At 43.2% G+C, this 15,322-nt stretch overlaps 1 protein-coding gene across 1 annotated transcript in view; it reads right to left on the bottom strand.

Moving 5' to 3' along the window:
* The window catches only part of LOC128303005 (uncharacterized), a 51,462-nt gene that overhangs the window by 571 nt on the left and 35,569 nt on the right, over positions 1–15,322 (bottom strand). Inside the window, 5 exon segments of the mRNA XM_053039856.1 lie at positions 8–103; positions 1,415–1,557; positions 1,998–2,231; positions 11,753–12,043; positions 13,245–13,403. Coding sequence (XP_052895816.1) covers positions 8–103; positions 1,415–1,557; positions 1,998–2,231; positions 11,753–12,043; positions 13,245–13,403 — 923 coding nt within the window.

The raw sequence follows: 15,322 nt of genomic DNA, 5'->3' as shown, positions 1-15,322 counted from the left end.
ACCATACCTTGTAACCGGCTTTAAGGTCCAGCTCATCCTGATGGCGGGACTTGAAGTTGTACAGCACCACGTATAGGTTTGTTGGTAGAAGACGATGGGATTTCTGGAATGTTTGAAAAGGATGGATGAGTTTTAGTGCCTCTTAGTTGTGTTAATTTTAATGTTTGTATTTTATCCCAACCTCGCAAACGATATCATCATCAGGGGTGTCCTTAGTATTAAGATGCCTACCTATCGCTTACTAAACTTTATTTCAGTACGCAGTTAGATAGCCAGTCTTTGCTACGGAAGGTTTGACGCTGGGAAAATATTCCCAAATGGCCAAATACTGCGGGTAACCGTCTTTTTTCTATTTCGGGTAACCCTGTAATATCATCTTTTTCTTCTCTGTACCCTTTTTTTCATCTATATTAGTTTTAAATTACGATCAGCAGTAGATGGTTCGTGGATAAACTCTCTGTATAATTATAGAAGTAGTTTCTTTAATGGCCAAATACATCGGGAAACCCTGTAATATCGTTTATTTTCTCTTTGTACCCAGTTTTTCGTCTGTATTAGTTCTAAATTACGATCAATAGTAGCTGATTAGTCGATAACCTCTCTGTATGATAATAGAGTTAGCTCGAAAGTCCCGGGAAATTATTCTCCAACTGCTAAATACTTTGGGTAACCCTGTAACATCGTCGATTTCCTCTTTGTACCCAGTTTTTCGTCTATATTAGTTTAAATTACGATCAGTACTAGATGATAAGTAGTTAAACTCTCTATATGGTTGTAGAAGTAGCTGGATAGTCCCCGGCAATTATTCTCCAACGGCTAACTACTTCGGGAAACCCTGTAATATTGTCTATTTCCTTTTTGAACCCTGTTTTTCGTCTATATTAGTGTTAAATTACAATACATAGAATACTTTATTTCTCTCTTCTAGATATTGTTTTGCTGAGGGTTCAGTTTCAAATTCAGTTAACCCCTGAGTTGATATTGGGTAACAATTAACTGATAGTTCATCTTATTCACCTTCAATCATGATTAAAGCATAATTTCCCAACCGTTATTTCCAACAATCTCCTTCTGCCTACATCTTTAAAAGTGCCTCGATGAATCGTTTTTCATCACATCATGGAGAAAAGTTATAAGACAATAAGAAGCATTGAAATACTGCAGTGTGTTCGATTGCACCCAAAATTCTTTACGGCACCTTGTTATCACGCAATAAAATAAAAACAACGACAGGAAAATTGAATCTTGTAGGCACAAAAAAAAAACCGGGAAGATCCACTCCACGCCGCAAAAGAAGAAACGGCTGCAGTGGGCCAATGTTCGGTCCCGGGGCAGAGGGTGAAATGCTTTTCCGCGGTTCCTGAAAAAACACCCCAAAACCCCCCGCACCGACAGTTACCTGATTTTGACGTACCGGTGATGGGCAGGGTGAGGTGCTGGCCGACGAGAGGCTTTTCTCGATTTCATCCGGCAGATCGACGGAACCGGTCTTCATGCCGCGCGTAGCGTACAGGAATTTTCTCTGCGTACCGGACGGGCTGGATGGTGCTGTGTGCGGGAAAAGTACATCGTGATACACAAACGAACGGGAACGGAACGGGGGTATTGTTATTTGGGGAACGTGCGCGTGTGCGGTACAGGTACAACAGACCACCACCCGTCGATAAATTCGAAATTCGTTCAATCGTTTGATCCCGTACCGCATAAGCGCGTTGCCAGTTTTGGGGGGAATTTGGTGCAGAAAAGAAACGACACTCGGTCGACTGTTGGACCAGGACGTGCCGAGCGCAGGAGCATAACGAGGGATTAGTGGTGGGCAGGAAGGGAAATGGGAAATAATTTAAAGAGAAAAACTATACAGCCAAAGGAAAGTAGAAGCAAAAAAACCGAAATAAAAAAGGACCAGGTTAGGACACAACCCGCTAGGGGAATTGTTCGGAAACTAATACGCGAAGGGGTGCAATTCGGTTGCGCTAAGGATGGATGATATTTTCCGCATTTATTGCGCCCATCCCATCCCAGCACTGCTAAATACTTACAGTGTAACCTACTATTGTTAGATGGCGGCGTGCTGTGTTCTAAGTGACCACCAGAACCGCCGTGGCCACCGTGACCGGTCGGTCCCGGGAGTCGCCGCCGTATTTGCCCATGCAATTCGGACGATTCTGGTGAGTCCAAGCTGAGTGATTTCATTCTAAGGTTCAGCTTTTGGCGTCGTGGTGAATGCGGTGCTACAAATGTTCAGCAATCAGTACACACAACGGGAGTACACAGAGAGGTACATTATTTTATGGCGTTCTCGTACTGCAGCGGCCCAGCGCCAAACAGGGTTGGCTGCTGGTGTAACGGAAAAGCGGTTTTGTAACAATAACAACAACAACAACAGAAAATAAAAACAAAAAGCTTCAAAACAACAACGAAAACAATAGAAAAGCGATCACCAAGCCAAAATATATCTAGCACGGTGTTGGAGGGTGGTGGTGTGAGTTTTAAGATAAGCGTGAAACATGCAGGAACCATCTGCCACCGGCACAACATGGTTGGTGGTAGCAAGTTTTGGCACCCTCTCTCTCGCTGGGTGCCAAGTGGAAGCGATCGGGTGATGGGTCGAAATCGATACAGTGTTACAGCTGTGATACAGCCCTAGCCCTTTAGAAGGATGCTGTGTGGGTGGTTTATTAAAGCCGAGTGCCTTAAAGCGGTGCAAAAATGTACAGAGTGTAGTCAGAGCTCCGGACTGCATGCTAAATGCATCAATCACTTGCACGTGCCCGGCACGTGCATGCATTATCATAACCGATGGAAAATATCATTTGATGTTACTACATTTGATTCCACACCAGCCCACACGTAGTGGAGCAGCAATCAACGCTCATGCTTCACAGACGCACAGTGTGAAGAGTGATGCACATAAATGCATAAACCATCGCGTGCATGTGCATGTAATCAATGCCAAAGAGATCGTCCGCTTTAAATCATACGTATCGATCACATGTGTGTGTGTGTGTGTGGGGTGAAATGAGGTTGATTATTTGAAGCGATGATATATTTGCATTATTCAACGCTGATTATAAAACCCCCCCCCCCCCCTGCACTCCCTTACACAGGGTGTTTCGCGTTTAAAATCGCGATATGATTTATCCAACCCCTACTCGGTTGGGTTGGTCATGTTGCTCGGCCTGGACTGGATGAATCGGTTATGTGTTTTTTTTTCGTTTATGGGAAGAATAGAATTATTGGGGTTTTTCAGTGTGCACCCGCGTGGGTCGCGAATGACGAAGACATTTTGGATCATGGAGGGTAGTTTTTTTTGTTTCTACTGTTTGTTAAAAGCATTTTGCAGTCGAGCATGAGATGACGAAGTCAACGAAAGTGATTGATAAGAAGTTGGGGGGGGGGGGGGAGTGGTAAACTGTACAGGGTTACAACGAATTGGGCCATGCATGAAGGAATGGGTTACTATAAAGTACACTTACCACCATAAAATTAAGTTTACACACTACCCAACACAATACATCGAATAGGAATACTACAAAACGCGTGCTACATGGAGAGAAGGACTTAAAAATTAATTCGGAGTTACAATTTGACAGCTAAGCAGCTAGTTTATAGTACAAAATCTTAGTAGAAAAGGAGAAAAAAAAGTTCAGAGTCTCTGAAAGTTCTGAGAAGGAAGTCGACTCTGTGATTTTGCAGTATAAACGAATTGAGTCGAATCCTGGGACTAAGGCGGAATTTTCCCGGGATTAGTGGTCCGCTATATTAGCGTTTCTCGGGGACTACCTGTATGGTTATTGAAGGGTTATTTTGGGGATTTTTTAAATATTTCATCGATAATGTATTATTAAGAAAGTATACAAGATCAAGTATATGTGGAAAAATCAGGATTGGGAATTTAAAGTTTAGTTAAATACCTTTTTCCGAGTCATATTCAAACTTTTGTTCCCAATACGAATTGATAAAATATTAATTGCCAAGCCAGATTTATGATAAATTTCGGCTTTAAATAAAATTGATGGAATTATTGATGGAAGTCCTTATTTTACCTTCTTAACTTAAACGAAGACGTAGAAAACACATACAAAATTATAGTCAATTGGTTCACAGGATATTTTGGGTTTGTGGGTACTGGTCTTCTCCGATATACACAATAAGAGATTACGAAAGTAAATGAATGAGGATCTTTGGAAGCCCAGTTAGTTAGAAATTCGAAGCATGCCAATTACCAGGCTTTGCTATAATAGTGTATCTCGGAGACTCTCTAAACATTGTTGATTATGTGACAGTTTATTGCTTTGAGGGCCTAACTTGATATTTCTCCAACTGGTTAGATATGAGATTCTACAAATCATTTTTCTATTTAGTGTATTGCATATCTTTCTTCTTAAAACATGCTATAAAGTACACTTGTAAGTAACTATACTAGCCATAAAAACTGTTGCAAATTAATTATATCGAAAGAAATAATAGTACAGTCAGTCAGTCGAGATACACTATTATAGCGGACCACTATAATCAAATCAGGTTGCTCCCTTCTTAAACGATGCTATAAAGTACACTACCTGCAGCAACTGTTCTACCCATGAAAACTGTTCTACACTAAGCACAATACATCCATATAAGTAAAAGTGTACACAGCGGTTCTACGTGGAGAAGGAACACAATTCAAAATTCAACTAAAAAGCACCAATTTCGGTATTGAGTGTTATAAATTCTGTTTCATGATCGTATCAACAGTTTTATCCAATTTTATGTTTTCTTGTATCCAAAAATGTGTTATTCTCTTTATACTTTAAATGCAATTTGGAAAATTTAAACATGTCGTACCAACAAAGATCCTCTTCTCATAAGCTTATTTCATTTGATCCTATAAATTGGACTATCTGCTGAACTGGCGAAAGCTGGCGCCGTGGGCCCACCACATTGAGTTACATTCCATTTACATTACGATCGGAACGGTGGGAATACGTGTATCATGTGGCCAATTGAAGCGTGTACATTGCATTGCATAGAATAATCGTAAAACCAAACGATGCCCAAAAGTAATCGTACCATTTATTCTGCGCCACACTGTGCACAGTTTATTTGCATCTTGACAGTTGGCAGGGTTCTCCACCGTCGTTCCGGGAGGACCTTTCTTGCCGTATTTAATCCTCGTTTTCTTTCATTATTCGAAACCGTCCCGATGCCGACTCGGCCCTGTTGGGTTCGGGTTTTGTTTGCCTGTGTTTTTTTTTTCGTTTCATTTCGTTTGTTTGTTTCGAGCAAAACCAAATGGAGCCTGATGTGGCAGTATCCCAGTCTACCGGGGCTGCCTCTCCATCATTAACCGACGATTCGGCGCTCGCCATCAGACCGTTTGCGCTGTGCGCCGGCAAACGCAACGGTGGTGCGAAAAAGATGAAACAAACCAGCCCGCGCGCGCGGAGCATAATGGGCAGTATGTTTGTTTCTTTTGTATAATACGTATTTTAATGATCCGCATCCCGATCCATCGAACCATTCCTGGTATCTGTCTGGTACGCCGTGTGTAAAACTGGTGTGAACCGGGGAGGCAACCCGAAGCGGTTGCGGTGGTTTTGGGCTGGGATACACGAGCAAAGGCTCGTATAATTTGTGCAAATACTGCCGAGATCAAATTTTCATATTCAACCTTAATGTGTTTTCTTGTATCTTCCGTGCCCGCACCACGAAGGCGAGCTTTTCCTCATTTGCTTACGAATGTGTGGGGCAAAGGGAACAGCTTATCCCCAGCCAGCCGGGACCTGACGGGCGTACCGGCAGTAGAAAAATGATGGCCGGCAATTGAAACATTAAGCTGGCTTGTAGCTTGCAACACACATTAACGAACGGAACGAGAGCGAGAGGTGCGAGCATTCCGTTGTCTTAAAGCGAACGACAAACAACGTGATAACGAGAAAGCTATAAAGGAGGGCAAGGCAGCGCGTATGCAATGGCGAGATACGTCGCACCATCTTACAGCAACGAGCTCGTTCTGGAATTAGGCTATTCGAAGCGAACGCAAATGATCGCTTTGTTGGAGCGATCGGGGTCCGCTGAATGCGGGCGCCATTTTTTTTTTCGGATGTCGAGCATTCCAATTCCACCCAAGGCATCCCGCCATCAGCACCGCATTGAGGATTGCGCGATATTTATTGGATTCCCTTTTCTCGTGGTTGCAGTTTGATTCGCGTGCTTGGCACCTATTTATTGTTGCATTTAAGACGCATATGTGTAGCGCGCGAGTGTGTGATTGCCTTCGCAATCATTCGAGATAAAGTGCTCTCAGCATCTGGCAGCATCTGACGGGGGTGTTTAAGGTTTAGGCGGGTGGATGGGACGGAAGTGGAGTTTCGTTTCGTGTTGTGGTAGCATTAGTAAAGACCTTCGCTAGCTAAGTTCGTATTTATCACAGTCCGTTCGATAACCGTTTTCGCTAATCTCTTTTTTTACTGTTTTGGCCGTGCGAAACACGTGCGAAACACGTGTACACACTGCTGAGTGGCAGAAAAATGCGTCCCATAGCAATGGACCAGTGTAGCAAAAGGTGTAAAGGTGTGAGAGTATATTAGCTCATTGTACAAAAAGGGGCAAAAGGGGCTAGATTTTGGTAAATTTGAGAAGAGGGAGATGCTTTATTTAGGTCCGTTTGACATTCGCGTCGCGTCCATTAGGAGTATAAATAAGTTCGTTACCGTTTTGACACCAGATGTCGCCACTGGCTTAGTACTTAGTGCGATTTTATAGCAACTCCCACTGTCACTGTTATAGCTTATCATATAGCGTTGGTTTTCAGTGTTCGTACCAGAAATTGTGTTTTTGTTAGGGAGTTTGGTACTTGTCTGTTTATGGTGATCGCGCCATATCTCTGTTTATAGCAAAGTGGTCTTTAAGTGGACAACAAATATACAGCTAATTATTTTCAGCTGTTGCTTAAAACAAAAGACATTTAAAGCATAAAGTTAACGATTAGAACTGTTGCGTCTGTCTAACTTAACTTCAAAAACGGAGAAATTACAAAATATAATATCAATAAACCAAGGATATTCGATTCATTTTAAAATGTCGTTGGGCTGGAGAAGATCAAAGAGTAAAATAGTATGAAGAATTATAGCACATGTTTACCATTTTTGTAAACCATTCATAAGTGTTTTACTATTTCAATGACCAAGCTGGGAAGGGAAAATTAAATCAAGAAGAAGAGGGCGCTTTGTGTATTTGGTGGGACCAGCTAGGGGTATTGTATTACGAGCTGCGAGCCCTTGGGAAAGTGCGTGAAAAAAACTGCCCCTCATGCACCGAAATACATGACAAAATTTATTTTTAAACTTTAATTCAATCATACTTTGAGCAACTCAAATGACAAGTGCTGTTTGCTGTTGACGAAGGACAATAAATGTGAATTCTTCGCTATTATTCGCTCCACGAACTCGCACGAACTTATTTATGCTCCTGTGTGTGTGTGAGTGTTTTTTTTACTTCAAGAAACATACAAACAAATAAGAATTATTCACTTAAAAATATACCCCAACGGTTTGCACATTCTTTCTTTGCCCTTTGCTGCTTGAGTTCCCGTTAATTGAGTAAAACATATTCTAAGCTTATTTTACTACACCTAACCTGTCACAATTGACTGACCGCGAACATCCTCATTGCCTTAGTGAACCACAAACATCTGACTAGCGGCGCGTTACTTATTACAATCTCGATCGAATCGTCGTTTTTTTTGGTTCGATCGTCGATGAGATCGTCGGCTTGTAACGAGCAGAATGTCTTTAAATCTTTACATTATTCAACGGTTTTTGGTCAACGGGTATGTGCGTTCGTTCAACTAGGTATGTGCGTTCGAAGCAAAATACACTCGCGCAAAGCGGCCAATCGCTTCACACGCGTACACACTCGAGATGCAGTTTTTTTTAAAAAACGTCGTAATTAAACCGGGGAAGGGAATTTAAAAACTCCATTCAATGCCTTTCGCTATATTCGATGATTCGAGTAGGGGAGAGTGAGGGTTGGTTGTGTGTGGCTCGCATCAGGATGTCAAAACCTAATGGCTAATGTTTAAACCGGCGGTAAAACTGTCCTTTGTCTGCTTGCTTAAGATTAAACGCTTCTTGCCAGTAACCTCGTATCAGTATCAGTATCGAAACCGCTCTTAGGCGCTTTCTTCCTTTTGCAGGTCATACCGACCGGCGCTTCACTTCTTTCGTTTGCCATCTTTCTTGCCCGCCTGCAGCTCCTCCGGGGGCGGTTCTTCCACCACGAAGCAAAGTGGTTGACCGAAGGGACGAGTCGAAATCATAATGTCATCCTCTTCCGCTAGAAAAACAAAATAGGTAGAAAGAAACAATAAAGTGTGACGCTTGTTCGGTTTGCTGATTTGACGTTCCAAAAAAAACCATTCATCATGGGGCAAATCACAAAACTATTATCCAGTTTGCAAAAGCCAAAATACACCAAACAATTAATTCGTTTCGTGGTTAGCGATCGGCAAACGATCCTTGGTTAGTTGTAAAGGTTAGTCTAAAGCGTCATCCAATCCAAAGGGCAGGCAGTTTGTGTGTCTGTTAGTAGTGAAGGTTATCAAACAAGCACAAAGAGAGGGGGAAAAAAGCCGAAAAATCACACACACACGTTTATTTGCACATATTTTTGGAGAGGTTTTCGTTGATTGTTATCGAACATTTTTTTTTTGCGGGGAAAAAAAAGCCTCAGCCTCCTATGTTTGCACAGCAATGCGACCGTGTGGGCCAGTCCAACAACAAATCCATGGAAGTTTGTTATTGATGAAGGTTGCACAATGGAGTGATCCCGCGGCGCAAAAGGAAAAACCCCGATTTCCCCAAAGGCGAACAATAGCCCTCGCCTAAAGTGTATGTGGAGGCCGGTGTTTTTTTTTGTGTTTGGTTGTTGTTGTTGTTGTTGTTGTGTGTTCCCGTTCGGTTTTTATTTTTAAAATGGAGCAGCAGCAGCGTTAAGGCAACCGATTGTCGGTCTTAGTAGCCACAGACGAGCAGGACAGGAAAAGAAGGAAGACAAAGAGTCGGCAAAATGGAAGAAATAATAAAGCAGGCACGAGAAATCATCTGTAGAGCGTCTAATTGGTTTTCCATCATGCAGGAACTGGTCGGGGCCGGTTCTTCGCCGCTCTATCATGCCATCGTGCCAACAAGCGCGAAACGCGATCGATCAATCGATGTCGGATGTGTTGCATTTATGTGGTAATAGCACCGTAGCATAGTGTTTGTGTGTGTGAGCGTGTATGTGAGAAGGATTCATTGTGGTGTTTGCTTGGCACAGATGCTCTGTCGGTGGCACATAAAATCACAGCACACTCAAAACACATTACCCACACACACACACATACACACGACTTAGATGGAGGCAAGCGAGCACAGCATGGAAAAATAATTCCCTCCCCCCCCCCTTCGAAAGCAATGATGCAGCTGGTTATGCAGCCTCCGTAACCAGTGCCAGGGTCACATAAAACATGGCATAGGTCGGTGCGACAACAACAACATCCCGGATGGGGACACACTCACGAAGGTGTAGTGGTTTTGCGACAATCGCTTAATCTGCCAGTAGAACAAGGTGAAATAATATGTCATATATGCCTCCCCGGGCAGGGAAATTCGAGTCCAAAAATGAGGGAAATTTATGTAAAAACACACAAACACACAAATCAGTGTTGCACATGTTAGGTAGATTGGGCGGGGTTTAAAAAACCAACAAAAAGAAAAACAATGCAAAATAACACGCAGGTAAACACTGACAGCTTATAACAGGACACCTAAGGAGCAGAACATTCAAATTCGATTATTCGGCACACACGCACAGACGTACACGCAAAGAAAAAACTGAAATCACTTGCAACGCATCGAATGCATTAGATGGTAACACAAAACAAAATCCAAAACTTTAATTTTTTTGTATAAATTTTGTAAATTGAGTAGAGAAAAGAAGATCGAAAAAAAAACAACCAAACGAGAAGTACAGCACACGAAACGGGCGAGAGTGGTGAGACAAAAACCAAAAACGGAAAAAGAAGTAAAGGTGGGAAGAATGCAGGGGCACTGCAGTTTTAATTACTTTCAGGTAGCGAGATCGATCGATGCTGTGCCGATCGTAGCCGTAATATGCCGAAGCCGGACATGGGCCGGAAGCCCGCGAACAGCCGACGCCTCGCGCCGGAATCGATGGCTGACGCCGGGGCCACCGCCGCCGCCTGGTGGTGCGTGTTTGGGTTTTGGGTGGGTACGCGTATATCTGGTTGGCCAATGTGAATGGGGAAAAAGGGACAACAAACAAGTGACGGTTTTAATATGGCGGGTAATACGGGGTAACCCGATGGTCACGCACACATCACGCCACGGGGTTTCGGGGCTGGTGCAGTGATGCAGCGTGAAGCGATAGATGATAATGATGGAACACAAGGATGGAACGATTTATAGTGTCTTTCCCCCGCCCCACCTCCCCCAATGTGTTGCAACCCCCTCCCTTTCCCTCCCTCCAGCATGAACGAGTAAGCATCGCTGTGTATGAGCGTGAGTTTGGTGAATGAATTCGGCCAAAAGTAATTAAGTATTGGTGGTGTGAGCCTTTTTTTTGTTGCAGCACCGGCATCATCGGATGTTGGAAAGATCAATTATTTGATTAGCTTGTCGATTGGAGCACTGTTACTGGAGAAATTCGTTTTTATCCGCAAACCCCCCACGATCGTACTCTGAATGCAAATGATCGGATCGGGAGTTGGCAAATTGGAGTTTGGAGATATATTGTCCCAAAAATAAAATATATAAACACACTTTGCAGAGATATTTTACACGATGCGAAGGTAGCAAGACGTGAAATTCGATGGTTAAGTAGTGTAACAGTGACTTAAACTATATCCCGACTTTGTCGTACTTGAGGTGAAATGTCAGTTGAAACTCAAATGTGTATCAAATGGTGAAAGGATTTTTCTACAACACTAAACTATATAAGTGTGGTTCAAATTTGTTTGAACACTAACAATGCTCTACCATAATGCTAGTATTTTGCAGAGCGCTAGTGAGTACCAGAATAGAACGAACAGACAAGAGTATTGAGCTACGTAATTTAATTGAAAACGCACTAGAATAGTAACAATACGGCTGTAGATCTATGTACAGATGAAAAAAAAAAACGAAAGTACGGTTCGCGTGCAACTCGCGGCTAGTACAAGGCGAATGCAAGGAGTATAACAGTGGTGAAGCAATAATTTCGGTACAGTATCTACAGACTGGTACGGGTCCATCTGAACGAATTGCGCGTCAAATGGAAGTAAAAATAAACGAATCACTCGTACTACGCAAGCAATAATACAGGGTGGGGAAGATAGAGAGCGAAGAAGAAGAAAATATGTGAAGGCGAAAGAGGGGAAACAGAGAGAGAGAGAAGGAGAGAAAAAAATAGAGCGATTTATCACAGCGCGTATAGTAGAAGATTAAACAACAACGAAAAAAAAAACTGTAGCATTAAAACAAAAAACCGAACGGGACACTGGGTGCTGTGATACAGTGAAACGTAACAACCGAAATGGCAAAATAAAATAGAAACAGTACAACGGAACAAGTACTAGAGTAAAAGTTAACGAAAAAAAAAAAATATAAATAAAACAGAAAGTGAAAAACTAGTAATGAATTAAAGAAAAAAAAAAGAGATAGATAGAGAGAGAGAGAGAAAGAGAGAAGAAAACTCATTCGCCAAAAGCGAAACGGAAAGAACCGCGGACCTGAGCATGACATGTCCGTTGCAACGGGCGCAGTCAGTCCCTGTTTCTGGTGTGGATAATTTGGCCCCTGAGATTTGACTGGTCCCCGCCATGGCGCACGGTCCGGATATTCAGGCACTTTCACTACGGGAATGTCTAGCGGAGGGTTCGCGACGGTTTGGTTGTGTCCGGCAGCCGACGCCACCGTCCCGGTCGCTCCTGGGCCCTTTGACGGATCGACAACAATTTTGCCGCTGGAAATTTCGCCCGCCTGCTTAAGGACCTGATATATCTGATCGACATCGGTTGGTTCTGTTGGGGAGGGATCAGTGAGGGATCAGTTGTGTTAGTTGAGCTGCATGTTGGAAACGTGGGGGGTATTTTTGTTTGTTTTGTTGTTTTTTGTTTTGTTTGCAAGAGTTAAACAAGGCACCTACCCCCTCCCGAGGGGGTCGAAAAACTTCGGACGAGTACGCTAGAGATAGGACGATAGACAGGAGGAAAGACAGTAGGAAGACAGCGTTTACGGCAGTAGCCAAGAAGAGAGACAGGGAGAGAGAGAGAGAGAGAGACGATCTGGAATAAAACAAACATTGGTCGGACGGTTTTGGGAAAACGGGAAAACAAGGGACCAACAAGATATAAATATATTTACACAGCACTGTAAAAACATAATCATTATTACGCAGTTGAATAGCTGTTGGATGTTTTGGATGTGTCTGGTTTAGTAGTGTTTTTTTGTTTGTTTTTGAGTACGCCCGATCATCGTCGACTCACATTTGCTTTGCCTTTGACATTTGCATTTTGTTCGATGCGGGGCGATAGGGCGGAAGCACTATTCAATAGGTGGACAAAAACAAAACGAGTACAACACAACGAGTAGTAAACTGACATTTGGCAAAAATACACATCATTCACACGATGAATACACTACCGCAAGGCGCAAGCCACATACAACTGCTTTTTGGGCCACACACAATAGGGAGGAACCCTACAAATGTCGCAATCGCTTTTTTTTTTGCTGAGGTTTTGTGGAGCAACAAAACAAAAACAAAAATGGGGGGTGCCAGTCGGAATGGAGAGCAGCAATGGCATATTCGCCCAAGCAGGTTAGGCTAAGTAATCGATTGTAAGTAGTGTTAGTAGTGGGGTATGTTTTTTTTTGTTTTTGCTTTTGCTCTCAATTCCTTTCTTTTTTTTTTGTTGCGCCTCGATTGTTTGTTAGCAGGTAGCGATGAATAATGAAAAAATTACGATAGAGCGATGATGATGATAATGATGGCGATGGTGATGATGATCGTTCGGTCGGTACTGTTTGCGGGCCAGGCCCGCAATACGGATTGAGTGAGGATACATGAGACCCGTCCCGGCTCCCGTCCCGTCCCGCAACGGACTGGGCTCGCGAGCCGAAAAACAATAAGCCGAATAGATGGAATGGCTAAATATGGTATGCGGCCATGCCATGTACTAGGGTTCCTGGGTGGTTTGGGAGGTTTGGGTTGTTGCTACTCACTTTCTTCCTCAACCTCGGTGGCACGGTTTTCGATTTCGGAGGTGCTCTTCTGGCGGCGTAGCAGCTTCTGCTTCACCTGACACTTTGGCAGCTGCGATGCACAGTCGGCGTGCACGTTCACCTTGCATATACGGCAGCGTAGCCCCTGTCGGGTGTGTCCTGTGCGAAGGAGAGAGAAAAAAAGGGAAATGGATAATTCCATTAATCGTAGCTCCATCCCTGAGCGGCGCAGGTGTGGCGTACGGCGCACGACGGTTATTCCCCCCCCGGTGGGAAATGTGGAATCAATTAAAAATGCTTTCGTTAGCTGAATAATTACGTTAAAATGACACCTGTAGACACGAACGAGCGCTGCACGACAATCGACGTATTGTATGGCCCTTTTTTGTTCGTGTTCGCTCAAGGAACACGTTCCGTGCATCAGGTGCACCGTATATATATTCATACAGTGACACTTGCCAACAGTGGAATGGCAAAAAAAAATGAAGCGACACAGCATAATGGAACAGGAGAGTTCATCTTGCCACTGGGACTGGAGCCGAATGTGTGTTTCATGTCTAACCACTCATGGGAAAATTTTGACACAATGCCAAGCACAGCAGAAACAACCCAACAGCCATCCCTGCAGCCCACTCTGCACTGCCGTGTTTGTGTATTTATGGGCGGCAGAGTCATCAGAGTCTGTTGTCGATGGGTTTGAAATGTGTACCGTGTACCCCAAAAACCGTACACCGGATTGCTGACCTCGAGCATTCCATGAACGTTCATAATTTATTCGCTACCGTGTGGGGAGGTGGGAGAGAAGGGAGAGGGGGGGGGACACTCGTCCATGACGGATCAATTCAACAGTGGTGTCCATAATTTGGAAATTAAATTATAATGCGCCTCTGTGTAGCGTGAGCATATGGGAAACCATCGGGCACGGCACTTTCAGCTGCACGAGCCTTTGAAGATACATGAGTGCAGAATCGGGATTTTTAAAGGGAGATAGTTTTGGGCCATTGGAAAGGTATTTTTTTCCACCTCTGATGAGAGTTATGAGAGAAATATACGAATGTTTCGAAATGCGAGAACTCTTTTGAGCACTGTCCTACCATCATACTACATTTCAAAGCCTTACAACGACTAAATTCACTAAGCTACACCCAGTGAACCAAAGTGCTGTAAATATCCCCTAATTTTTCGGGTAATTTAAGGGTAAATTGGGGGAAAATAAGCAGTCTTTAATTTGCCCTAGCGAGCAGTTTACCAATTGAGCAGTCCAACCATTATACTATATTTCAAAGCCCTACAACGGCAGGACTGTTGTAGGGTGCTATCGCTAAATTCACTAAGCTACACCCAGTGAACCAAAGTGCTGTAAATATCCCTTAATTTTTCGGGTAATTTAAGGGTAAATTAGGGGTAAATTAGCATTCCTAAATTTACCCTGGTGAGCAGTTTACCAATTGAGCAGTCCAACCATTATACAATATTTCAAAGCCCTACAACGGCAGGACTGTTGTAGGGTGCTACCGCTAAATTCACTAAGCTACACCCAGTGAGGGAAATTTTGGTAAATACCTTTAAATAACCCCTAATTTTCCGGGTAATTTAAGGGTGAATTAGGGGAAAATTCGCAGTCCTTAATTTACCTTTACCGGTCGAGCAGTTTTGACATGTTTGCCATTGAGGCATGCTGGCATTTTCCCTTAATTTACCGCGTAATTAAACGGTAAATTAGGGGAAAATTTTGCACTGAGCATGCACCAATGGGTGGAGTAAATGTTGTGAAACGTTTTAAAACCATTTTTAAAACATGAATAGCATAGAAAAACATTGTTTTATTTGATGCATTCTGGGACGCCATCACATTACCTCCACAACACACGAGCGAATGATACAGCCTGCCTGACTGGGAAAGGCTCAATGGAAACATGCCAAAACTGCACGAAACAATAAAATAGGAACTGCTAAATTTCCCTTAATTTACCCTTAAATTACCCGCTAAATTAGGGGTGATTTAATGATAATTTAACGAAATTTCCTTCACTGGGTGTCCTACCTTCATACTACATTTCAAAACCCTTCAACGGCAG

The sequence above is a fragment of the Anopheles moucheti genome, chromosome 3, assembly GCF_943734755.1.
Source record: "Anopheles moucheti chromosome 3, idAnoMoucSN_F20_07, whole genome shotgun sequence".
Classification (NCBI taxonomy): Eukaryota; Metazoa; Arthropoda; class Insecta; order Diptera; family Culicidae; genus Anopheles; species Anopheles moucheti.
The sequence above is the reverse complement of the archived record's forward strand: the minus strand, read 5'-3'. Positions and strand labels throughout refer to the sequence as shown.